Source organism: Pleurodeles waltl, chromosome 9 (assembly GCF_031143425.1).
Source record: "Pleurodeles waltl isolate 20211129_DDA chromosome 9, aPleWal1.hap1.20221129, whole genome shotgun sequence".
NCBI lineage: Eukaryota > Metazoa > Chordata > Amphibia > Caudata > Salamandridae > Pleurodeles > Pleurodeles waltl.
Genome location: NC_090448.1, coordinates 673,649,764 through 673,677,011, shown reverse-complemented (window position 1 = coordinate 673,677,011; position 27,248 = coordinate 673,649,764). Strand labels below are relative to the sequence as shown.

Sequence of the window (27,248 nt, the reverse complement as noted above, 5' to 3'; positions counted from 1 at the left end):
CAATTGTGCACCAGCACAGTGGAAGAGGAATGGAATGCGCTGTATCTTATAGATATGGTGCATTCCTGTCCTTTTCTTTTGATGCAGGGCAGCACAGCAAGAACCATTGTTGTACTGTCCTGTGACAAATTATTGTGAATATTCCTCTGATGGTTTTGAGGAGATACTCTTGTGTGGTTGTACTTCTTTAATTTTAGAGCCACATCAGCTGGGTGAGGCCATCCAGGTGAGGTAGTAATGACTGTACATCAGAATATTGGATATGAGAAAAGTTTGTTAGCTCCACTTCACACATATAGATACACAGGATATGCAACCTACTTTATACAGAGGGGCAACTAAATGTAATAATTGTGAATTGCTTCTACTTGATTCACAGGTGAAAACATTGGTGTTATTTAGCTTAAAAAGTATATTAAACATTCTGTTAAAAGCACTATGTTTTTATGGCAGAAGGAAAATGTAAATGTTATTACAATAGCAAATACACATATGTATGTATTTTAGGATGTTTTTAATCAAAACAAGTAAGGTAGAATGTTTTGCTGCCTATTTAAGCACAAAACACCAATTTGAGCCCTATATGAAAAGCTATCTCATTTCTTTGCTTTCGTTCTACAAAAAGTTACTCTTCTGTGTGAAACACAAGTTAAAGAGGTCCCTTGCTCTTCAACTCACCTGCATCTCTATAAGAATCATTGCTGAGATGGTCAGCATTCTGTATGCACACATTGTGTTGCTTCTGTGGTGACTTGTCTTTCTACCAACTCCTGATAACAAACGTAGACTTTCTACATGGCGGTTACACACTACAATATAATTTTTGCCATATTTTACCTGGACAATGTTTTAGATCATTTTGTTGGATTTAGTCTTAAATAACCTTTTGAACTGTTATTTGTTCAAATAAAAGTTTCAAACTAAATTAATTACATTACGTTGGCATTTCTTCCTCCACTTATAGCTCAAATAATTGTATTGAGACCTATGAAAAAAGACAGTGTTGTTTAATTGTAGAATCAACCTGGGATTCTCACGGTCTAATCTGGTGTTCTTCATTAGCCACACGACCCACATGAGGATAATAAGGAAGAAGAATAGAGGACAAATGAGAACTAGAAATCAATGACACGAATTTGTTTTAAATCAACATCTTTAATTACTCACATACACATGGGTTATGGTTACTGTAGATAATATGGAGTTCATAAAAACGTGCGGGAATTCAAAAGAACTGAACCAAGCTGGTAAGCACTGACACCCCATGATGTTATTCTGTCTCCCAATGCGTTGGTTCCGAGGTCCCAGGGTCCTGCCCTGGCTCTGCTTGCTGAGATGTTGATCTAAACTGACAAGTAGAAAGCGTGTATAATCTAGGAGCGGGATATGTGAAGATCATGTAGTATGTACATGTTCATGCCAAGTGACGTAGTGCCAATGCCAATCAGCACAGTGAACTGGGCTTTATTACTGAAATGTAAGCACAGAGAGAATCGGACACAGCTTCTGTAGAGGTAAAATAAGAGAACAGATCTGGTGGCGCACAGGACCAACATCACACTATGGTCATGTAGGTAAGTGTGTCATTTGTGGAAAACAGCTTTTTTCTCCCATGCCTTTTATCTTCAAACATTTCAGTTTTATTCCCATATGGTTCCTGAATGTTCAGTGGCAAAGAACTGTGGGATTTACTGCATCAATTAAAAAAACAAAGACTATACGGTCACATATTTGTTCCAAACACGACCTTATAATCCTTCTGAAGGCAGCACTCTGCATTGATGCCCGGTGTCAATGTACATATAACTAGTAGCCAAACGTCGGAGAAATATTCAAAGGGACCCACTGACTTACAATTACTGATCCCTGTAAAGTAGATAGTCCAGTCAGTAATACCATGAGTCAAATGTAGCCTTTAAGGTGGGATGAAAAGAGCATAAAACAGATCTCTAAACTCATTCAAAGTCCCTTCTTCTCGGCAAGGAAGTACAGAAAACCCTTGTTTGAGACAGAGAGGGTGGTGTTTATCAGAAAGAAAAGATGCACAGTACTGAGATTTTTGCCGAACAGATCATGAATACCTATGGTCAAACAGTGATGGTGCCTCCGACTGAGTGCCTCCCGCTTCTATATCCAGAAGAGCATTTGTCCCTCACTCCAATGTGGAGACCAATCTCCGTCTCCAGAGGAAATAACCACATCCTACTCCAGCTGGAACCTGCCTCTTAGGCTGGGAGTCCAGTGGTGAGACTAACGCCTCACAAAATAAGTCTCTCCCGTTTCTGGTAAATGCCTTCTTCCTGCAGCCTTTTTTCATCTTGCAGTTGGACACAAACCTCTTTCTGCATGGACGACCTACTTCCTGCATGAATACCAATTTCCTACAGGAAATAGCCATCTTTACAGACTCCTGTTGCGCTGGTGCGAGGTGCCAGCATACAAGTAGCTCAACACATTACTACTTTCTCCCTTAATCCTGCAAGAATTGCTGCTGTCGAAATGCAACTCTAGAACATCCCTTCACCTCCAAACACAACCTAACGATTAGTTTCTGCTTTGCCGTATCAGAAAGCAGTTGCTTTTACTACCCATAGCTCCACTGACAGCTGCACAGGGAGATGCCTAAAAAACGCTAAACAGCGAAGAAAATGAAATGACACATTGCTGCATCACAGGTGATTAGGGGAAAAGCTCAATGCTGCTTTGGGCGCCCTGAAGTCTGTGCAAAATTGCAAACATTTCAGACGTCCATTAAAAGGTCGTCCCATGTTCTCTGCTGCGCAGCAGTGCTTCTGTAAAAGTTCAAGCAGCATTCATTTATTTTTTTCTCATTTCAATTACCTTTCTACTGGGAAACATTTAGCGCTTGTTAATGCAAATTACAAAGTTTATGGCAGTTAAGTCTAATCTTCGACCTTAACCTCGAGTCATTCCTTTCTTAAGTGGACACATCTAACGTTTTAATTTGACGGCATACACCATGCTAAATTGAGGCAGTAGAAAGGGTAATTTTGTCAAGTTTTGCTATGGATTCTTGCTGCATGCTTCCCACAGGGTCTTCTCTATCAAAGAGTCCCCAAATTTCCTTCACACCTGTGACTCTGCCTGGTCAGAATGTTCCACTTGCAGCCGCGTCCGTGGGGGGTGCTGGGGCCCATGGCGCATGCTGGAGAGGAAAGTCATACTAACGCGGGAGGCACGATTCAGGCTGACGTGGATGCATCGGGCCTCCTTGGTGACAACAATCTCGGAGAACAAGGCTTGGCCCCGGGGAAGCTGGATCATGCTGTCGCTGTTCTCAAGGTCCTTCACAATAGCCAGAATTTCCTGGCGCACTGCTTGGTTCCAGGTGCCACGCACGTCCAAAATGGCTGACACATGTCGCTTCCTTTGAAATAAAACAGAGCATAAGACTGGATAAACAGGGCAGTTGATTCATTCATTTCTCTCCCTAGCTCAAACACAAGTAGTCACTTAAGTATGGTGCTCGTATTATTTAACGACTAGTGTAAGTCTCATGATTACCATACGCTTGCTCTACGGCTATACACTACAATGCTTTATTTCCTTGCATCTCTGTGCCCCAGAATCCTCTCCATATGCACCCTTCCTTCAATTTCCATTCATTCTTTACCCATCTGTTGAACTCCTCTGTATACCCACCTGTTGTGCAGCAATTCTCACTTTAAAGTACTCATACACATACTAAAATACAAAGTTACACGCTTTGCACTTCTTAAACGACACATTAACATGTTCTGATACTTGATACTGATTTCTTTAATAATGCAGGGTTATTCTAGAACAACTCCAGAAGTGGAAAGCTTGATGTGAAGCTTTCCTCGTGGTACTGCAGTTTTGAGAAGTATTCCTCAATCTCTAACATACTTTTATGATCCTATTCCGGAGCCAGACTCTGAAGTAAACATTGTGGTTTTCTTAATATATTTCTGCACAGTTTGGCTCCTATGGCCACTTTAAACCTATGTATACATACTGTCCCTAAGTCATTTATTGGTGCTACCATGCAAGTATTAACATTACAAGTTTTCTTTGTTCAGCATTACAGGAAATCAGAAAGAAATTTACAAATACGGGGCCGTCTCTGCTTTCATACACATTTTAGAAGATTTTGTAAGTGAAGCATTTGGCATTTATGAAAATCATCCTCAGAACACCTGCTTCTATAGCCTTAAATGTATCAAATCAAATCACACTTTACTCTATTGTTAAACAGCAATCATAACATACATCATAAAAACATTTATACATCTACAAAGCAATTGCTCTAAGTTAGCAACAGCAAGACAAACTTCATACAAGATTTAAAAAATCACGTTAAGATTTGGTAAAAATCACCAATAAAAATCAGTACGCAAGAAATGTGTCCTTCAAACCCATATACTCTTGCGATACCGAAGGGCAGAGTTTAAGAAAAAACACACTCAAAAACACATATCAGTAGAGGAAAGCAGCTGGACAAACATGCATACTGATCTACATTTGGTAAAACCCATTTCCCTTAAGATCAGGAATAAAAACCTTTGTGACAATTTAAAATTTGCAAAAGACATAAAATAAAGCAGAGTCTGTGGTGAAGGTTCATCACAAGGGCATTACAAAATTGCCACAATGTTATATTGGCCCAAGAGAAACAGAGTTGCCATTGTATACATCCAAATCTAACCCTAGGGATTGAGCTTTTCCAAGAATGTAAAAATAAGCCTATCTATTGTTCTAAATCTGGGGAGGTTTGAATCATGACATAATCTTTATTAGATGGCTTTTTAGCTTTCTCCTCGATTCTTCCTTGAATCTGTGTTTTGCGGAAAGACTCTTTAAACCAAGTTTTGTCTCTTGGGGCCTCATTTAAAAAACAGAAGTGGTGCAGCGCTGCAGCAAATTTTGCAGTCACACTGCGTCATTTCAGAAATGCAGGGATGTGCCGTATTTACTACAAGGCTATGATCATAGGCTAAACAATCTTGTGTTATGACTTTACCTAAAGATGCATATTTGTTGGCCCACATCGAAATCCATAGGTGCTAATTTGATTTAGTCCTCCATATAACCTAGTCCAAGCTTTTCCGGTACTGCATAATGTGGGGTACTAGAGGGTACACTCAAAAGGTACCTACAATTTTTTTCACCCTGTAAGCAGCTCACATTCTTGTAACCCCAAATTCCTGCATCATATGTCAAAACAGGCAAACATTTTCTGTTATAAATGTCTTAAGCAGAGCAATTGGTTTGTTTCTAATGTTAACTGCCCAATTAAATAAAAATCCAAATGACTCTGCAAAATGTTGTTTTCCTTATGGATAAACAAGGGGCCCAAGTACTAGCAAATTCAAAAGTCACCCCTACACTTACATTGGTCATTTTGTTCCACCTTTTCACCTACAAATGTGAACCTTAGCTATTTGTTTAAGGTCTTCTCAGCAACCATATAAAGTAAAAACATATGTGTTTCTCACTCTTATTAAAAAAATAAAAACCCCAAGCATTGCAAATCCATCTCGCAATCGATACCCATTGGCTTTGCCAATTGCATTTGGCATAGCAGTACAGCTTGGGGACATTGTGCAGCACCATGAAAATAAAAAATAAAAAACAAAGGGTCATGGAGGTCCCCTCATTTCACTGACGAGTACATGCTTTAGAACACATGGAAGCAACAGCACAATGAAACAAGCTCCATTTACTTTAATTTTGTATTTACCCATGAAAGGCGGCACTTTATTAAGAGAGATCAACGCGGAATGGGAGGGTAGAGATAAGCACACAAGGAAGATGGCTAGAAAATACATACACTTGTGGAGTGGTTCCACAAAAAAATGAGAGAAAGCACAGTTGGAGGGGGAAACGCACAAGAGAGAAAGCAACACGAAGCATGGGGAGTGGAGAACATGAGGGAGACAACTGGAAAACATATGCATTCTTGGGAGTGGTTACGCAAAAAAGAAAACAGTAGTTTGATAAAAGTGAGCAGTGGAAAGATACAAGAATAGAGGTTATGATCTAGGGGAAAACTGACTCAAGATGGACAAGGTAAGCCATTGAATAAGAAGTAAGCAAATGTGAATGACAGAAATGCCAAACACATGTAAGCAATGGGCAGGCTTTAAGAACACTGTAAAATCTGGTAAGCTGACAAAAGGCTTTTTGTAACTAAGCTTGAGTTGTCTGGTAGGTTCGATCTCACAATGTAAGCAGAATTCTCTGTACTGGAAAGTTCTCATGTACGGCTCTTTACCCTTTCACAGGTGTGCCAGTTAGCACAAGGTAACCCACTGAACGTTTCTCACCATCAACCGCCTATGCTGGGTGTAATGAGTCAGGAAGGACAGATGCTCCGTACTTGAGGAACCAACAGGCAAACAGAATTGAAGATCACACTCTAAGGCAGGCTTCTCCTACGAGAAGCTTGTGAGCTACAAGTAGCTCTTCACGTGCCTGTAAGAGGCTCTCTCCCATGCAGCCCAGAGTACTAAATTAGAAGCTTTTGTTTGGTTGAATGACTCACAAACAGGTTTTCAGAAAAAAAATCCAGTCTTTTCCCGCTTCAGGCAGAAGCAGCAGCAGCAGACCAGCAAAACAAAGCAACAGGCAGAGTGGCAGGTCCTCCTCAAGCATCAAACTCTTCCTCTTGGCAGAGGTTCCTCTTGATCAAGAAGTAATTTGAAAGTCTGGGGTTTTGTGTCCACTACTTATACTCATTTCTGACTTTGAAGTAAGAAAACTTCAAAGGAAAGTCTTTGCTGTGTACAAGACCCTACCTCTTCCTTGCCCTACCCCAGACACACATTAGGCGGTTGGAGACTGTGTTGTGTGGGGCAGACGCAGCCCTTTCAAGTGCAGGTGTCAGCTCCTCCATCCCACTCTAGCTCAGGAAGAATCATCAGGATATGCAGGACACACCTCAGCTCCCTTTGGGTCACTGTCTAGAGTGAATTCACAAACAGCCCAACTGTCAATCTGACCCAGACGTGTATTCAGCTGCACAGGCAGAGGCACAGAATGGTTAAGCAAGAAAATGCCCACTTTAAGTGGCATTTTCAAACAGACAATCTAAAAACCAACTTCACCAAAAGATGTGTTTTTAAATTGTGAGTTCAGAGACCCCAAACTCCATATCTCTAACAATGGGAAACTGCACTTACAAGATATTTAAAGGCAGTCCCCATGTAAACCAATAGGAGGGTAAGCCTTGCGATGGTGGAAACAGAATTTGGCAGTACTTCACAATCAGGACATGTGAAACACAACAGTACATGTCCTACCTTTTAAATACACTGCACCCCGCCCATGGGGCTGCCTTGGGCCTACCTTAGGGGTGACATATTTGTAGTAAAAGGGAAGGTTTGGGTCTGGCAAGTGGGTACACTTGCCAGGTCGAACTGGCAGTGCAAAAGTGCACACACAGACACTGCAGAGGCAGGTCTGAGACATGTTTACAGGGCTACTCGTGGGTGGCACAATCAGTGCTCCAGGCCCACTATTAGCATTTGATTTACAGGAGCTGGGCACCCATAGTGCACTTTACTAGGGACTTACCAGTAAATCAAATGTGCCAATCCTGGAAAACCAATTACCAATATCTTTTAGACAGAGAGCACTTGCACTTTAGCACTGGTTAGCAGTGGTAAAGTTCCCAGAGTATCAAAACCAGCAAAAACGAACTACAGCACAGGGTCCAAAAAACAAGAGGCCAGAAGCAAAACGTACAGGGAAACCACACCAAGGGCTGCCAGGTCTAACACTCAGTGTCTGGGTTGGCCAAGGGGTACACCTGGAGTTTGGGAGTGGCTGGAATCAGTACACTCCATGTTCATGCATCGATTGATCCTCTGTTTTGAGACATATGTTGGTATTTATTTTATCTTTTAACATCAGCGTACATAAGTGTAACATGTTACTGAATGTGCTTTATCTTTTCCTGCAAGCTGATGCGTTGTGAACTCATGGCCACAGCTTCAAACTTGTGCCATGTTTGTTCTCAAAGCCATCATGGAGTCATGCGACAGCTATGATTCTGCTGTGACTGAGGAGATCTCGGCTTCGAAACATTTATTCAGATCACAGCTGCAGCATTACAGAATGCACCTCACTGCTCTCCTTCTATGTCTTGCTGCTCTAACTTCATTTGTATATCAGCATCTGCATACCCTCTGCACCTCACAATATCTCCAGAGCTTTTTGCACAGGAACGCCAGAGGTATGGAATTCATTGTATCCCAGTAAACACCACAAACGAAATGTCACTAGTCTCAGCGAGTTCAACACGCCCGTCTGTCCTGCTGTCCTTCACGGAGGGCTCTTCCAAGTGTCGTATCCGATTTCTGGAGAGGGGGCAGGCAGTTAAAAATATTCCTCGGTTCGTGCCCATAAGGAGATGTTTTGCCACTCACCGTCTGCGTCACTAGGAGAGGGCAGGCTGCGCCTTATCGAGAGGTTTGTTTGTTTTCCTCCTTTTCTCTTCCTGGTGACCTTGCGTCCCGCTGCTGACCTGTTCACAGAGAGATGGTGGGAGCTTCTGGCCAACTGAATCTGACAGGGAGTTTCCTGCTTGACCTGAACCTCTGACTGATTGGAATTTTGTTGGAATGCCTGCAATATTAGTATGGAATAGGGTAGGAGAATAAGAACATGCAAGTTATGACCACAATTAGGAAGTCTAGTCGGTGTCAGTTTGGTCTCGCTTGTGGGCCATTTTGAGAGCAGGTAAGAACATAACATGACATTCCCACGTTATTCTGTTTATTGTATGCACATTTCCGGCCTTTATCTGCATGGGAAATATAAAATGTGCATCCGATTGCCTCTTGTCGTTTGTGGGAACTGCTTGTCCTGAAAGGCTAAACTTTTCTACTCTTAAACACAGTAATGAGATTTGTAAGGTGTTCTCTGTTGGTACTGGCGCACAATGAGGCGTTTTATGATTATAGTTCAAACGAGTGTGGGATTTGTGTTGTAACTGAGGCCACTTCCACGTGTATGCTTCTAGCAGCCTTTAATTCGAGTTCCAATGGTATTCCTACCTAATACATAGTTCTCCAACTGAGGGAGCTGACCTCCACTCGAGTGTGTTTTTTCTTTCACCCACTTCCTGTCTTCTCCCACCCTACAGGAAGAGGTATCCACCGTCCGTTAGTCTAGCAATTCTCCCCTTGATCCTAATATCTCTGTCACTGCCTGGAACTGCTCCTCCCCATTACAGCTCCCCTGCTAGGAGGCTTCTAAAGATTGCTCTGGTATGTTATATTTCTTCTCTGTGCTATACTGACATTTAGGAGGCTTGTGTGGAGCATCTGAGCTGCAGAGTGTCTGGTTGTATCTGCTTCTTCATGCATGATCATCATTTTCATTACTTCCTCTCATTGTGTCACAGTCACTGGGTTCTGGCTGGCAAATGTCAGCTATGTAGTATTTCTCAAAGTAAACTGTACAAAAAGTGATGGATGGAATGCTTGAATTAATCTTGCCCACTAGCAACTACTCTGGTGGCATCCCAATCCATTGCTATTTTGCACATGATGCCATCTCACTTTAGACCCAACCATATATAAATCAGTCTTCACCCTGCTCAAATGGGGACTGTCCAGTCTGAACTGCCATGCCAAGTCTTCCCTGAATCGGAACACAAGCAACCCACAATTGTTACGCCCTTGATATGGGCTCATCAGTTGGGTACAGCTTGGTTCCAGTGACAGTGTGCACGGGACCCACGTCTGGGCATACCCATTCCAAACAGGGCGCCACACTAAAGTATACAAAAAGTGATGGATGGGCTGCTTGAATTAGTCTCAGCCACTGGTAATTACTTGGGCTGCATCCCAATACATTGCTATTTTGAACAACATGCCTCCTTCGTTTGGACCCAGCTATATGCAAATCAATATTAACCCTGCTCCAGTGGGAACAGTCCATCCAGAACTGCCAAGCCAGTCCCTCCCAGAATCAGTTCACAACCACCATAGGACTGGTTTTGCCCTGGTTATGGGCTCATCAGCAGGGCATCTCTGGGTTCCAGTGACAGTGTACACAGGACACGTCTGGTTATACCCGTCTCACTTAGGGCAACACATGAGAGTATGCAAATACCAGGTTAATTCAAGCATTCCATTTTTGTATACTTCAGTATTGCTCAAAATGGCATATTATGTGAGTCAGTTGTTTCTCAGGTGCACTTGCTGCCGGCATTGTTATTCCTTAGATGACCAATACAATAATGCAAATTCCACAAATTCACCAATTAGGATGCAATTCACCTCCGAATCATGGAGGGATGCCATCTGGAGTCACTTCACTGACAGCTGCTGCGCAAAATAGTTACGCACTCAACTTATAACGAAGACTTGATTACTTGGTGCCTTTTGTCAGCTCTTCATTGCTTACCCTTAAAATACCAAATTCAGTTCAATTTGGGTAACTTTATCTGTCTCTCTTGCACCCTCTCACCGCAAGCCTACATCAATTCTTTCCCTATGTAAGCCTCAAAACCTTTCAAGGGTTATTCCCCATCATTTCTATTGCTTAACTCTCTAAATCCAGTACTCATGGCTTTCAAGCCTTCTCCTTATCACTACTGCCTGCATCTTGCCTCACCTTCTCCTACTTGCCTAAAGCTGGGGACCTCAGCTGTTATGCACTGTTGCCCAGCCAGCTGAACACTCCCTTCCTCTTCACCAACACGCTTTGAGGTGGCCTTTCAACAGTACTACATGCTTTGCAAACAACAACACAATATTATGCTGCAGAACTAGTTGAGACCCACAACAAACAGAGTAATGACCTGTCACAACTAGATGTACCCAAAGTTAGAAAAGTATATATTTTTTTGGGGATGTTTTTTGGCTGTTGCTCCTAAAGTATGCAACTTGTTAGACTCCTCCTTAAGCCTGAGACTGTCATTACAGTTTTTCCGGAATTAGTTAATATCACTTCTATTTCAATGTGTTAGTTATTCAGATAGTAGTTCTAAAATCCAAAATCCAATTATTTCTGTAGTCTATCATGATATTGGACTATTAAGGAGCAAAGAATGAGGAAGTAGGCCTATCAAAAAGGTGCTTTTACTTGCCTGTAATCGCAAAAAGTACAGACAAAAAGAACAAGCACCTATGATTATAGTAGCCAGCAATATTCAATCAATCATGCAGCAACTGGCTCTGTCCTCAATGATCGGAATTGGAAAGAAAGAATCAATGAGTACTATGTTCACTAGTGTAGAGAGCCACCCGGGCTCTTCTATACATTGTTGCCCTCGGCGGTGCGCGAGGGTGGAGAGGGATAAAAAATAAAGGTGGAGTCAGTCTCCACGTGTGTACACCAAGCAATCTCTGTGTGTTTCTTTGCTGGGGGACTGGAGGGAGGCCTGCTACATTGGCGACGAGAGGGAACTAAAATATAATAGCACAAAAAAAAAAAAAAACACTCCGATACGGAATTGTGGCGCTCCGGTCCGCACAACTGGAGCCCAGGCACCTGTACCCCTGCCAAGAGCAGCTGCTGCCCACCCACCCTGATCCACCAAGGGCGGCGTGGTGCACACCCGCAACCGCATCAACCCACACCTTACTGTGTGTCTTCGGCGGCCTGACAAAGCCAGCCGTTCACTCGCCATGTCGGGCGAGGGCCAAGCGGCCGACCGCAGCGCGCCGCGAGCATCCACGTGTCTTACAGGCTAGTTGGCCGCAGCAAAAGATGCCAAGGAGGCGGAGGCCCAAAATAGCCTGCTGCCATGCCCGTTGCCTGGCAACGGTGGTGCGCGTCAAGACAGGATTTCCCCGTCTAGAGGTGAGAGGCCCCGGGGAGCGTCCACCGTAGTGCCCAAAGGGAGAGGGGCAGCCACATGTCTCACCCGGCAGCATCCGACACAGCACAGCACCACGGAAAGAGAGGACCGGACACAGGATGAAAAAATAAATAAAAGTATCAATAAAGGAAGATAGAGTGAAAAGAACAATAAAGACAGTTGCAGGGGCGAAAGGTTAGAGATATCGTGGTGGCAGACCCAGGAAATAAACTGCCTTCCCACACTAAACCGGTACTGGGGGACCCAGCCATAAGAACCCAGGGAGGAGAGCGCCTAGACACTAGGAGGGAAACAACAAGAGCTACAAAGGACAACTGGGCGCGCAGCTGCCCCCACAGCAAGCGTCAACATGAGTGCACCGCAGCAAGAAAATGCACAGCATCCAGCACCAGTTAATACCAGCGCCCACTCATCGGTCACTGCGCTGCCCCCGCTTAGTCAACTGGTCGATCGCCCCACAGCAGCGCTGAGATGGCATCTGTGGTTAAACCGCCTGGACAATTACTTCTGCGCCACAAGATAAACAGATGGGGCGGTGCGTAAATCTTTGATGCTACTGATGGGTGGTGAGGAACTACAAGAACTTTTTGAGTCACTCTCAGAAACGGGTGACAGAATGGAGTATGATGCTGCCGTGGCCGCTTTGAACAAACACTTTGACCCCCAATTGAACACAGATTACGAATGGTTCAAACTCCGCCAAGCCCAGCAAAATGACATTGAATCCGTCAATATGTTGTATGCACGTTTGAGGAAGCTAGCCAGCACATGCGTGGGGATGAACCAACAAGAGGAGATCAGAGCTCAGATCATCCAGGGATGTCGGTCTAACGTGCTCAGGAAGCTGATCATGCGTCAGCCGGGTATTTCCCTTGACGAAATCCTGATCCTCGCACGCTCCCATGAACTGTCGGCGGTCCGAGCAGATGCCATAGGCGCAGCGCGGAGCCAGTCCATGTCTGTCGCCTCACCACGTGCCTGACACAGGTAAAAGAATAACAGGTGGACGTCATACAGCCACGCCAATCACCAGGGCGCCGCACACCCACTGTTAGACCAATTGAACGGACATGCAGGAGCTGTGGGTATGGGCACAAGTCAGCAGCGGGGTGCCCGGCAAGAGGGAAATCATGTAACCCGTGCGGAAAACCCAACCACTTCGCAAAGATGTGCAGGTCAGGAAGAAACAGACAAGACGACTCAAGGAGAAAAGATGCCAGGGTCAAGACAGTAACGGTCGACGATGACACCCTGAAGGAGCGCACAACCGACAGAGTGCCCGTCTTCGAGGAGGACGAGGAAGAGGACATTTTCATGATCTCATTCACTGGCTGGAGACAACAGAAAAGGCGACCACCCCCCAGGAGCACAGTAATAATCAATGGTACATCGACAACAGTGCTCATAGAAATGGGGGCGTCAGTTAATGTAATGGATGACGTCACGTTCCGACAACTATCCCCCACGCCACAACTAACCCAGAGTAACACCAAGATATATACCTACGAGGGACAGGACCCGCTTCCTCTGAGGGGCACGATAGAGGTGTCGGTGACGAGCAGAGAACTCACAACTTGTGCCAAGTTCTATGTAGTGACCGGGAAACAGAGGCACACTCTTGGGATGCCACACGGGGGAGGACCTTGACTTGGTAGTCTTCGCACATCAAGTCTATGACTCCCTCGTCGAATGCCTCCTCGAGGAGTTCCTGCAGCTCTTCGAAGGATTCGGAAGGCTGAAAGGGAAGAGCATCAAACTGCACGTTGATCCTACCGTCACCCCGGTAGCACTAAGACACCGCCGTGTACCCTTCCATTCAAGACCGGTCGTGGAAAAAGAGCTGCAATTACTCGAGAACCAAGGGGGTGATAGAAAAAGTGGATGGACCCACACCGTGGGTTTCACCTTTGGTGATAGCCCCCAAATCCAAGCAACCGGGCGCCATCCGTTTGTGCGTGGACATGCGCCTGCCGAACAAAGCCATCCGCTGAGAAAGACACAACGCCCACCATGGACGATATAATTGCCAACCTCAATGGAGAGCAGTGGTTCTCTAAGCTTGACCTGAACTCAGGTTACCACCAGCTGGACAGCCGGAATGTCACCACATTCTCGACCCATGTAGGACTCTGGTGGTATCGAAGGCTGAGTTATGGGATAGCCTCAGCAGCTGAGGTCTTCCATAATGCTATCAGAGAAACATTGTCGGGCTGTCTGGGGTAATCAACCTGAGTGACGACATCCTAATATACTCCAAGACCCGGGAGGAACACCAACAACATCTAAGGGCTACCCTCCAGAGACTCACGGATGCCGGACTCACGCTCCACAAGAAGAAATGTGCGTTCTACCAGACATCCATAGAATTATTTGGGTATATCTTTTCGAAAGAAGGCCTGCGGGTAGACCCGCGTAAGGTGGATGCCATTTGTCAAGCCCCCCCTACCTCAAAATCACACTGAAGTTAGGAGCTTCCTCGGGATGGCGACATAATGCGGCAGGTTCATACCCCAGCTGGCGACAATGGCAGAGCCTCTCCGACAACTGACTAAGTCAACGCAACGTTGGGAATGAACCCCAGCAGCAGATAAAGCATTCTCAGACATAAAAGCAGCACTGCTGGACAAAGTAACAATGGCCTATTTTAACCCTCACAAGAGGACGGAGGTAGTGGTGGATGCCAGCCCCGTAGGCCTTGGAGCTGTCCTCTTTCAAGAGCAACGCCATCAAGAGTGAACGCCAGTCGCCTACGCCAGCAGAGCATTGTCAGGGGTCGGGACGCGGTGTGCCCAGATTGAGCGGGAGGCATTGGCAATCAGATGGGCATGCAAACACTTCCATCTATATGTCTATGGACACGAGTTCCAAGTGGTGACAGACCACAAGCCGCTAGTCTCTCTGTTCGCAGGAAGCATGTGCCTAGTGCCTCCCCGGATCGAGCAGTGGGCTGTCTTACTCCAACCATACAGATTTAAGGTCATCTACGGACCGGGGGTGAACAATCCGGCCGACTACGTGTCTAGACACCTGTCCACAAACCCACCCGAAGAGTCTTACAAACAAGACGAAGAGAGAACAGAAGTATTTGTGAGCATGGTCGTTGAGTCCTCCTGCCCCAATGCTCTAACGGTGACTGAGATCGCAAAGGCCACAGAGACAGACAGGGTGCTGAAACAAGTCAAGGAAAGCACTTGAGAACAGAAGGTGGAAGCACTTCCTGCGAAGAACCACGGTGTCCAGCCCGATGACAAAACAGCGATGCAAGGAATGTGGAGAGTACGGCATGAGCTTTCCATGGGCAGCGAAGGTTTGATTCTTCGGGGAGAAAGATTGTGATCCCTCAGAGCTTATGGTTCCGAGTGGTGGAGCTGGCACACCAAGGTCACCAGGGCGTGGCCAATACTAAGGCCCGGCTGCGCGCCAAGGTGTGGTTCCTCGGGATGGAAGCCCAAGTCGATGTCCTAGTCGCAAAGTGCCATTCGTGCATAATCACGCCTGGTGAGCCGCCTGGGTGCCCTGTAATCACCAAACCCCCCAGCCAAAAACCTTGGGCGAAACTGAGCATGGATTTTGGGACATTCCCGTACGGGAGGCTGACTGCCGTCATAATAGACACCTACACCAAGTTCCCTGTCTTTGAGGTTGTGGCGTCGACCTCTTTTGAGAATGTGAGACCAATGTTTGACCGGACATTCGTGGTGTTTGGGCTTCCCCAAGAAGTCAGAACTGACAATGGACCTCCCTTTCAGGGACAGGAGTTCAGGGCATATCTGGATGGACTAGCGGTACGCCACCGCAAGATTATGCCGTATTGGCTTCAGGCCGATGGTGATGTGGAGAGATTTATGAGGACTTTGAATCGGGCACTGAGGATAGGTGTTGAGCAAAGAGAGGATGTGGAACGGTGCCTGCACCAGTTCCTTAGTGCCTACAGGCAGACTCCCCACAGCACCACGGGATGTGCACCGGCAGCCCTCCTGTTCAAAGTTTCCACCCAGGACTGCATCCTGGCCAGTCCCCAGTTGGAGGCACCAGAGTTGGATGCTGCGGCCGCCCAACTTTGCCGGCAAAGAACAAATCAAAAGGCCAGCGAAAGGAGGGGGGCGCGCCACTGTGACTTTCAGGAAGGCGATCACGTGGTTGTGAAGAGTCGCCGGCCTGGAGGAAAGTTCCAAACGCCGTTTGGGCCCGAGACTTGGGAAGTAGTGGGTGTTCGATGCTCAATGATCACCGTCGCTTGAGGCAGACAACGAGTAACCAGGAATGCCTCGCACTTCAAAAGAGCCTGCACCCCGAGGGAGTCAGGAGGCGATGACAGTGAAGTTGGGGACGTGGAGACACCAGAAAGCGGAGAAAGCATACCTGAGAACTCCCAGGCTGTGCCGTCTGCCGAGAGGGTCACTCGACCAGAGGACACGAGCGGTGAAGCAGCACTCAGTAGGGGTGCGAGATACCACCTGCGACCCAACCCGGCACCAAACAGTCGGCTGAAAGATTTTGGGGGTCAATTCAACCCTGGCGGTACAGGACCGCCAGGGCTGAAATGAATGAAGCACCGCCAACAGGCTGGCAGTGCTTCCAGGGTCATTATCGCGGTCGCACCGCCGGGGCCGGCGGTTTTCCGACACATCTGCCCCGCAGACAGTGAAAAGCGCGACGGGTGCAAGTGCACCCGTCGCACGGCCGCAACATGTTGCGGCCCACATCCCCGTCAGCCCAGCGTGGATGTCAAAATGGGCACTGCGGAAGTGCGGCCTCATTGGTGGCCGCACAGTGGATACAACTTGGCGGGCTGGGGTTGCCGCCCACCAATGTTGTCATGAGGCCCTTTGTTTGTTGAACTGATCACTTCGAGCTGTATCCCAGTCTCTTCGACTGACCTGCGGGATGACCAGGATGGAAGCTGACCATCTTGCTACGGACAGAGTATGCCCAATATTTTGTTCTACCTGTTCATTCATAATTTCTATTTTTCCCTCCCTCTCCTTTTCTGTTTAATTATTTATTTTCATTATTAAAACATGGGAGGGATGTAGAGAGCCACCTGGGCTCTTCTATACATTGTTTCCCTCGGCGGTGCGTGAGGGCGGAGAAGCGGAGAGGGATATAAAATAAAGGTGGAGCTGCGTGAGTCAGTCTCCACGTGTGTACACCAAGCAGTCTCTATGTGTTTCTTTGCTGGGGGACCGGAGGGAGGCCCGCTACAACCAGGTGTGGCAGAGAAGGCTTAAAAAGATGTTAAACTTTCTGTAATGCCTCACACTGACAACAAAAAAGGAGCGAAACAGATAATCATTATAGATGGGGAATTATCATGCACGACAACAGGTCCGGACTATGGAGATGCTACATTCCACCAAGTGGTCAACGGAACAGATGCTGGATCACATTCTCCAACTTCGCCAAGACATGCAGGCCGGAGTTCTCATTATTCTGAAAAGGCATGTAAAGGAAGTTATAATTTTAAAAGAAAGCTGCCAAAGCTTTGCAAGCAGAAAAACATTACATGGATACTACCTAGGAAATGGATACTTCAACCCTCAAGAAACATTAATAGCCCTTTCGAAAATCCAGACAAGTATCTCAGACACTAGACAAGGCCCTTTTCATACAAAACACATGCCAAATGTCACTAAATAGGGCCCTCTGTACTATAAGTAAAATCTCATGACTTGTGTTGACATATGGGATGGAAAAGATCCCCTACATGGCTTGAAAGGTCATGTTCTACTATCCTCAGTTTCACAGAGTGAGTTCTGGGAGTGTTTTGGGTTGTTAGGGCTCAATGCACATGAGAATCATGTATGTACTCTGAGGGCCTTTTGTGACATTGTGTGCTCTGCAGTTCAGAGGGCCACACAATGTGTGCCCTCCTTTACTAAGTCTTGCTACCTTCAACTGACTGGGCTAAGAAGGACAGTGGTAGCAGAATGTTGATCTTAATACAAGTATAGTTATTTTCACCTTTCACCTGCGTTGAGAGAGAGGCCTACTGCCCTTTCCTGTTTAAATTGGTCTTCCAGTCGTCCGCAATTAGATCCTTCATCAGTTTTGTATGATATATGAATACTGTGTAGTTGTTTAAAAGTACATGTGTGGCAGAGTAAGAACAGTGTGTGATGTGTTTAGCTGTGTCAATCAGGAATTAGCTTTGAATGCCCCACAAGAGTGGCAGACAAAATAGAGGCTAGAGAGAGCCTGCGAAGTAGCAAAGTAGATTGCACAGCTCCTCCAAAGTATTACTGAAGTCTTTTGCAGTGGAACAGACTATAAAGCGCGGAGGATAGAAACAGAAGGCCCCACTGTAGTACAGGGATTGCACTTGTCAATCTTCTGTTCAATTATTCCCCGAGAGGCGTTACCCCAACAGGTTAAGTAGTAGTTGAGGGGGATTCCTCTTCCTCTTACGCACCTTGCCTGACAGGGAGCTCTGAGTCCACTGCTCCTTTCTGCTGACACCATGAAACAGACTGGATCGGGCTAGGAGGAATTCACAAAAACCAGGCACAGCCTGAAATTGGTCAGAGAGTTGGACCACAGGAATCTACAAACTCTGTCTGTGAATTGGGTAAGAAGAAGGGGCTAAAACCCCCAGTCAGCATAACTGGATTTCTCATCGACCAACTAAAGGGGTCCCACATCAGTGGAGACCACAAAAGACCGTTGAGCACCACGGCTGGGGTTATTGACAGCAAACTCTCCTTTCCAAGTTTGGGTCCAGAAACTTGGGAAAGCCTGCATCCTGCCAGGAACCGCGGGCTGCAAGCATCCTGAAAGATGTGGCCACTGACTGATGGAAAGGGATGCTGGGGTTGCCCCTGAACTAAAAGTAGGATTCTAAGAAGAGGGGGACTTGAAAAGTTGAGGGACAACTGCAGATCAGTTTGCTGTGAACCAGCACATATGGCAGGCTCAGTGCTGTGTGAGGATCGCATCTGCAATCGACTTCTGCCTGGATCACCCCTTGGGGACAGGGTCAAAGAGAGTAGTTCTAAAAGGGGACTCAGTTTCTCTAGTCATTAGGACTGTGGCAAGTCCAAGCCAGCCACCTAATCTCTCCCGTCAGGTGAGCACACACTTGCACTCTTGTGAAAAGATCTGGAAGACAGCAAATATAGGCAAATTCAGCAGGCTAGGATGAAGTCCACACAACTTGTCCCTGTATCCTGATTCTGTAGGGAAGGAGCAGTGTAGCTTCTGCTTCAGCTGTGAGAGGAGCCCTTGCCGCAGGAACATCAAAACACTTACTGTGCATGGACTGTGAACAAGGGAAAGGTCAACTAATGGATAGCCAGGACAGAGCACATTGAACATGCCATCGACCTAAAAAGGGAGGTAGAGTCACCTGAAAGCAAAGTGAGCATTCTTTGCTGTCCTTGTCTCCTAAAGCCAACTTACATTGCACAAACTATTTAGTACTTACAGAACATGATTAGGCTATACTGGTTGCTTCACCAATGCAGTGATTATTCCCCATATATAACAGTGTAAATTCTGATGGCCTTTTCAGCTTTCATGTACTGTACTGAATTGTGAGTGTGTGAAAATATGAGAAAGTGGTGAAGTGCAGCGCAACAAGTCACCTTGCTGCACTGCATCACTGGGAAAGGGCAGGAATGCACCATATTTAAGGCAATGCAGCCCATTTCAGTCCTTTACCCTCTACTGGCACACAATGAGCTGCCTGGCGCCAGCGCAGGCATCCTTACACCATGGTACAGGGGGACTGCTTTGCCTGCAGGATTTCTTTTGTGCAGGAAGGGGAACTTTCCTGCACAAAAACAATCCTGAGAGGTGCTTTTCTTTTTCTATGTGTGCTGCAGAATGCAGCACACATAGTAAGAGGGAATAATCTCAATTGATTGTTTTTGTGCAGGAAGGTGTCCCTTCCTGCACAAAAACAACAATCCCTACAACATAGACAACCTTGCCCCATGGTGCAAGGGTTCCTGCATTGGCACATGGCAGCTAATTGTGAGCCAGTGCTGTGGAAGAGGATATGAATGCGCTGTATCTTATAGATATGGCACATTCCTGTCCTTTTCCACGCAGGGCAGCACAGCACAAAGGCTTGCGGCACTGCTCTGCACCAAAACATTGTAAATTAAGGCCTCTGATTGTTACAGTTTGTGCCTAGTAACCACTAACTGCCCTAAAAATCTCGTTAAGTATCCCACTGACAGAATTCAAGAAGAAGATCCGAACAGGAAAGAGCACGAAGCAGGCATACTTTCCGCATCTTGCATGTCCCAACATTTTCCACCCAGACAGAAGGAAGTATTTCTCAATTTAAAAAAGAATTGTAAATAATTTTGTCAGGCATATTTCCTTCAAGGAATTCCGAAAATAAATGCACACACCTGAAAAAATATGGCAAAAAGTATCACAATAGCAGTGAAAAACAGACCATGTAAATGGATGCTAATTCAAGTCCTTGAATATTTGACCAAACTCATATTAATGCAGATATTTAGTATGGCCACCTAACTGATTGTCATGCCAGAGTTGAATGACTTTTAGTTTCTGGGTGCTCTACATATATTTTTCATATTCCAATACCCAGGAAACACAGGAGAATATTCAGATTTGAAGAAGATGCCTGACACCAATTCCCAGTGCCCTCTTCCAAGCTAAGGTCATCCCCAATGACTTAACCAAGGGACACATTCAAACTTTTCTGAAAGCTAGAAACCTGCATAGCCTGTTACCCCTCCTAAAAATATAATACAGAATCCCAGATTTATGCAAATGTGCATATATCCATGGAGAAAGAATGGGAATATATGCAAATTGTAAATGTTTTTGCAAACAGGACTAGGCTTATTTCTGAGGAAGGTCCTCAGGTCCTCTAAACTCTCATGAAGTATGGGGTTGTTATAAATAGTTTTCCAGCCTGGAAATACCTTCCTTCAGCCTTTCGTAGAAATAACGTTATGTGTGCTTCAAGAGTGGGTATACCCTTTTAAATTATTGATGAACAGCTGCAAACATCTTGCATGGCGACATTCACACCCTGCCCCCTTGGACTCCCCTGGCCTCCCCTTTATCAGATTTCTAATCCCAGATGTAGGACTGCAGAAAAAACACCAAACTTGGTGATTTTACTAGATTCGCGTGAAATTTGCAAATTAATGAGAATTTAATTCCAACTGTAGATCGATTTTAGGGGGCATGAAAGGGACAACTAGTTACACAGCAAGTTTTGTAAATTCAGGTTGTGTACATACACCCGGTGATGACACAACCATAGAGGGAAGAGGTGCCCACCTACCACCACCTAGACGACTGACTGGTACAAACCATTTTTTCTTTAGCTATGACCAGATCTCCAAAAGTCTAAAGCCAGTAGGACAGTTTGGTGATTTAATTGATCGTTGCTGATATCTCATGAGATCTGCAGGTGACCAGATGAAATCACAATAAAACCAACTCAACTATCCCTCATTTTTTGGTTTGAAAATTGAGTATTATTAGGTTGGCTAACAAACACACTTGTTACTTAATTTAGAAATGGAAAAATTAAGATACTATGTATTATATAAGAAATATCACTAGATTTCTCTAGACCTGTCAATGAATGTAGAAAAGCTCCATATCTGTGCTGAATTCAAAGTAGTAAGGCAAGATCTTCAGGCCTTCCGGCATACCGTACAGAGGAGAGTGATGAAGGTCTTCACTGACCAAACAACCAGAATGCCCTGTATTAGACAAGACTGGAGGAAAGGTATGGACATGGACACCCCAGAAAACATGTACATCCTAGCATAACATCTCTCAGGGGTAAAAGTGGCCTAGCAGAATGACTCAGCCCTAAAACACAATCTTGTGGGAGACAGAGGAAAAACATTTGGACACGCTGCTTAATTCTTGGGAAGTGTCCGAATCAGACATGTTCATTACAAATGAAAAAAACATGCAAACAATATCAGCTAGAAGGGCCTACAAGGCTCTTTGCGCTTCAACAAACACCCCAGTATCACTAATAGTGCTGCAAGAGGGCACTCCTGCCTAATTAGTGGTATAGCAAGTACAGTATGCACCAATATCATTTAATTGTTTGTTCAGGGCTCAATACGGTTCCGGAAATATCCTAATTTTCTCGCGAGGCAAGACTACTATCTCTTTACCCACAATCCAACCTCTTCGGACAGGGTATGACTGGGACAGAAATGAGACCCAGGCACCAAATTAAAAGTGGACTCCGTTAGTGTATCAGATATGCATAAATATGGCCTACATTTGCAAATCCAGCAGTTTTCAACTTGCAAAGGAAAGCTTATAGGTGTTTTGCAAGGTATGGAAGAATATATGCATTTGTGCTTGCTGCAGGCAAAGTTGTGTTAATATCAGAGAAATCAGTGGTAAAAACCAGCCCAAACCACCAGACCATTACACTGGTCCACATGTAGCGAAAAAACAGCCCATATACTGATCTCTGAAACCATCCCTTCCGGAACTAGCAGATTGTCCTATAGACCAGTCTGACCCTTCTTGGAACCTAAAAATTAGTTTTCTGAAGGTCTAAAATGGGGCCACTTGAATAGACCCCATACAGCTTTGAGATTTTTTCAGAAACCCCGAGTTGTTTATACAAGACATTATTTAAAAAAATGAAATGGCTTGGCATAATGTGAAGCGAAAAATACCTTTATCCAATTACTGTACAGAAACTGGGTCTTGTGTTCGAAACTGGGTGTCTTGTTGGCAGAGGTATGCACCGTGGTCCCAATTCTAGTCAGGGTAAATCAGTTACACTCCCTAACTTACCTGTGCTCACCCTCTGGTAGCCTGGCACAGAGCAGTCAGGCTTAACTTAACAGGCAATGTGTAAAACATTTGTGCAACACTTAAATTACTGTAACATATTAAACACCACAAAAAGATGCCACTTTAGTTTAGAAAAATAGAGAATATTTATCTGAGTACAACAAGACCAAAATTACTAAAATCCAATAAGTAGCAGTCAAGATATGAATGTTTAAGGATTAAATGTGAAAACAGTACTTAGAAGTCACTAGCAGTCAAAAGGTTATTTGAGGTTGCGAAGGACCGGTGCAAATCTAAAATCCAGGCTGATGGCGATGCAAGGTAGGGCAGCTACAGGACTCAAAGATAGATCCCGCTGAAGCAGTACCTTTGATGGAATCTTTGTCTATCTTGAAAATCAACTGCGTTACCATCGAGCCGCGCAAAGGGTGTCCCTCATCAAATTCCATGGAAGTGAACAGAAATGTGTTAACAGAGAGCGACACTGAGCGTCGTCGTCAAGCTACGTAGATCGTGGATCCGATGTATGCCGGTGTTGAGCTGCTCCAGGCGTCAAGGTGATGCTGTTGAGCAGCCTCTCCGTCAATGTTGAAGGAAAGATGCAGGAGTTCTGATCAGAGCAAAATCCCTGATGCGTCGATGTTGAGATGGAAAAGACTGCAAAAATCCACTTCTGATGCCCAGGACTGGAGCACCTCAGGCAAGGGGTAGGTCTCACAGAGTCCAGCAGCACCAGGAGAGTTACAGGCAGTCTTTGATGTCCCTAAGACTGCAGAACAGGGGGCAAGCTAACACGCCCTTGGGGAATCTTGGGTTCAAGGATGTAGAGAACAAGTCCAGTCCTCCTCACTCCAGGCAAGAGCAGTAGGCAGCAGGCCAACACAGCAAAGTAAGTAGCAAAGTGGCAGTCCCTCCTACAGCATAGCACACGGAAAGCAGTAGGCCAACACAGCAATGCTGTTGCAGAGTGTCAGTCCCTCCTGGCAGGGACTATTACAAAAAAAGCTGTTAGCACACCCTAGTATTTCCTAATTGCCGGTTTGACAACCGGAACATTCGATGTAAGACTCAATCAGCACAGCATTTACACTCCGGCATTTGGTTATTTATTCAGTCCTTAAGAGAACCGAGAGCACCCTCAGCATTGTGCCATAAGAGTTTATATACCAAAGTGTGGCATGAGAGTTAGGTCCTTTACTAATACAGCTATTTTCATGGGATGTACCGTTGGAGTGGCTTTCCTGAAGATGGTGCAGAGTCAAAGAAACGTGCGGAGAAATCATAAAAATCAGAATTGAAGCCACAGATATCACAGAAATCATTGATGCATACGATTCAAGCTACAATATTAAAAAAAGCAATGGAATAAAACCTAGAATAACAACAATAGAAGATTGCTATCAGCAATTAAGGAATTGATTAATTCAAAACGTTTTTTAGAAATGTTAATGGCTATATGCAAATGTAAAGGGCACATTTAGACAACGCTTTAAGCAGATATTTTGAAAGTATAATCAGATTACAGATTCACATAGGAGAATGTGTGAAGTGAGACTGTGGCTTGTATGATAGTGAGTGAGTGTGTGTTAGTGAATGTTGAGGTACGATGGATATGTTGTGGATATGTTGTTTTATAATCTATTGATTTAATGTTTAAACAGAGATTATGTATAAACAAATAATATAATGATTGATACAATGATGTAACGTTATTCAGTTTTATTGAGAATAAAGAAGAGGTTATAAAGATTAACTATACTGAGCCATTGTTAACATAGCGTTGAGTAGATAAAAACAAGTTAGGTTGCATGGGATTTTATTCTTTGAAGTTATTGTTGATTTCCCCTGCCCCAGGAAGCATTACCCAATTCAGGGGGTCCCTAGTCATAACATAGAGTCCCTCCTGGCAGTACTGCAGACTTTTTCCTCGCAGAATGTCCTTGGTTTCAGTAGATTTCTGACTTGGTGGGGTTTGGGGTCCAGTACTTATACCCAAATGTACCTTTGAAATGGTGAGAGACTTCAAAGAGGCCTTTGAAGGTCATAAGGTCCCTGCCCTTCCTTCTCTGGCCCCAGACACTCTACGGGGAGATGGGGGGGTGACGGTATGCAGCCCTTTGTGTGAGGAGAGGCACAAACCTATTCAGGTGTAAATGTCAGCTCCTCCCTCCTATCTAGCCCAGAAAGACCCATCAGCCTGGTGATGGGCCATCAAGATGCAAGTGTCACACCCAAGCTCCCTTTGTGTGTGACTGTCTAGAGGGAATGCACAAAGCCAAATGTCATCTACCACAGGCGTGTATTCAGAGACAGGCAGAGGCACAGAATGGTTAATCTAATAAAATGCCAACTTTCTAAAAGTGGCACCTTCAGACATACGATTTAAAATCCCACCTCACCATAAATTGTGATTTTAAATTTTGAGTACAGAGACACCAAACTCCATATTTCTATCTTTTCCCAAAGCGCCAATTGAAAGTTACACTTAAAGGGTGTTTCAATGTAACCTCAATTTTACCCTATGGGAGAGATAGGCATTGCAGCAGTGGAAAACAAATTTAGCAGTAAATACACTGCATCCTGCCCTTGGGACTAACCAGGGCTACCTTAGGGGTGACTTACATGTGGTGAAAAGGAAGGGTTGGGCCTGGCAAGTGGGTGCCTAGTGCCTGCGTCAGAAATGGATCACTCCAGGGTTAACAGTAGCCCTCATGCAAGGACCATCATTGACCTTTTTGCGATCCATTCCTGTTGCGGGCACTAGCCTACCCACACAAGTGAGGTACCATTTTTATCGGAAGATTTGGGGGAATGCTGGGTGGAACGAAGTTTGTGGATCCCTCAGATTGCATAACTTTCCATCACCGAAATGTGAGGAAAAAGTGTTTTTTTGCCAAATTCTGAGGTGTGTAAAGAATTCTGGGTAACATAACCTGGTAAGAGCCCCACAAGTCACTCCATCTTGGGTTCCCCTAGGTGTCTAGGTTTGAAAAATCTGTGGGTTTGGTAGGTTTCCCTAAGTGCCTGCTGAGCTACAGCCCAAAATCCACAGCTAGGCACTTTCCAAAAAACACATTAGTTTTCAATGTAAAAATGTGATGTGTCCATGTTGCGTTTATGGGTGTTTCCTGTCGTGGGCACTAGGCCTACCCACACAAGTGAAGTACCATTTTTATGGGGAGACCTATGGGAATGCAGGGTGAAAGGAAGTTTGTGGGTCCTCTCAGATTCCATAACTTTCTATCACCGAAATGTGAGAAAAAAGTGTTTTTTTTGCCATATTTTGAGGCTTGCAAAGGATTCTGGGTGTCAGAACCTGGTGAGAGACCCATAAGTCACCCCATTCTGAATTCCCCTAGGTGTCTAGTTTCAATGTAAAAATGTGATGTGTCCATGTTGTGTTTTGGGGCATTTCCTATTGCGGGCACTAGGCCTATCCACACAAGTGAGATACCATTTTTATTGGGAGGCTTGGGGGAATGCTGGATAGAAGGAAGTTTGTGGCTCCTCTTAGATTCCATAACTTTCTATCACCGAAATCTGAGGGAAAAGTGTTTTTTTGCTCAATTTTGAGGTTTGCAAAGGGTTCTGGGTAACAGAACCTGGTGAGAGCCCCACAAGTTACCCCATCCTGGATTCCCTATGGTGTCGTGTTTTGAAAAATGCACAGGTTTGGTAGGTTTCTCTAGGTGCCGGCTGAGCTTGAGGCCAAAATCCACAGCTAGGCACATTCCAAAAAAACATGTCAGATTTTAATGTAAAGGGTCCATGTTGTGTTTCCTGTCATGAGCACTAGGCCTACCCACACAAGTGAGGTATCATTTTTATCAGGAGGCATGGGGGGACACAGAATAAAAGAACAAGTGTTACTGCCCATTGTCTTTCTCTGCATTTTCTCCTTCCCTTCCAAATGTAAGACAGTGTGTAACAAAGAAGAGCATTTGAAAAGTGCCCTTTAATTCACATGCTAGTATGGGCACCCCCGAATTCAGAGATGTGCAAGTAACCACTACTTTTCAACACCTTCTCTTGTGCCCATTTTGGAAATTCAAAAGTTTCCTCGATACCTATTTTTCACCAAATGAATTGCTGTATACCCGGTATACAATGAAAACCCATTGCAAGGTGCAGCTCATTTATTGGCTCTGGGTACCTGGGTTCTTGGTGAACCTACTAGCCCTATGTATCCCCGCAACCAGAAGAGCTCAGCAGATGTAACAGTATATTGCTTTTGAATTTCTGACATCGCAGGAAAAAGTTACAGAGTAATACGTGGAGAGAAATGGCTGTTTTTTTCACATCAATTTCACTATTATTATTTTTTCAGCTGTTATTTCCTATAGGAAAACCTTGTAGGATCTACACAAATTACCCCTTGCTAAATTCTGATTTTTTCTACTTTTCAGAAATGTTTAGCTGTCCGGGATCCAGCACTGGTTTCACACCCATTTCTGTCACTAACTGGAAGGAGGCTAAAAGCCCCAAAAATAGAAAAAATTGGGTATGTCCCCGTAAAATGCCAAAATTGTGTTGAAAAATTTGGTTTTCTGATTCAAGTCTGCCTGTTCCTGAAAGCTGGGAAGATGGTGATTTTAGCACTGAAAACTCTTTGTTGGGGAACAAAAACATGTTTTCTGCAGCCCTTTTTTCCCTTTCGTCTGAA

General features: G+C 44.9%; 1 protein-coding gene across 4 annotated transcripts in view; it reads right to left on the bottom strand.

Moving 5' to 3' along the window:
* Positions 1-1,135: 1,135 nt before the first annotated feature.
* Positions 1,136-27,248, bottom strand: part of EXOC3L2 (exocyst complex component 3 like 2) — a 457,018-nt gene continuing 430,905 nt past the window's right edge. For all 4 annotated transcript variants that reach the window (XM_069207753.1, XM_069207755.1, XM_069207754.1 and 1 more), the window contains exon 12: positions 1,136-3,388. In XM_069207753.1, coding sequence (XP_069063854.1) covers positions 3,088-3,388 — 301 coding nt within the window. In that variant the 3' untranslated portion in view covers positions 1,136-3,087. The remainder of the gene's footprint in view (positions 3,389-27,248) is intronic.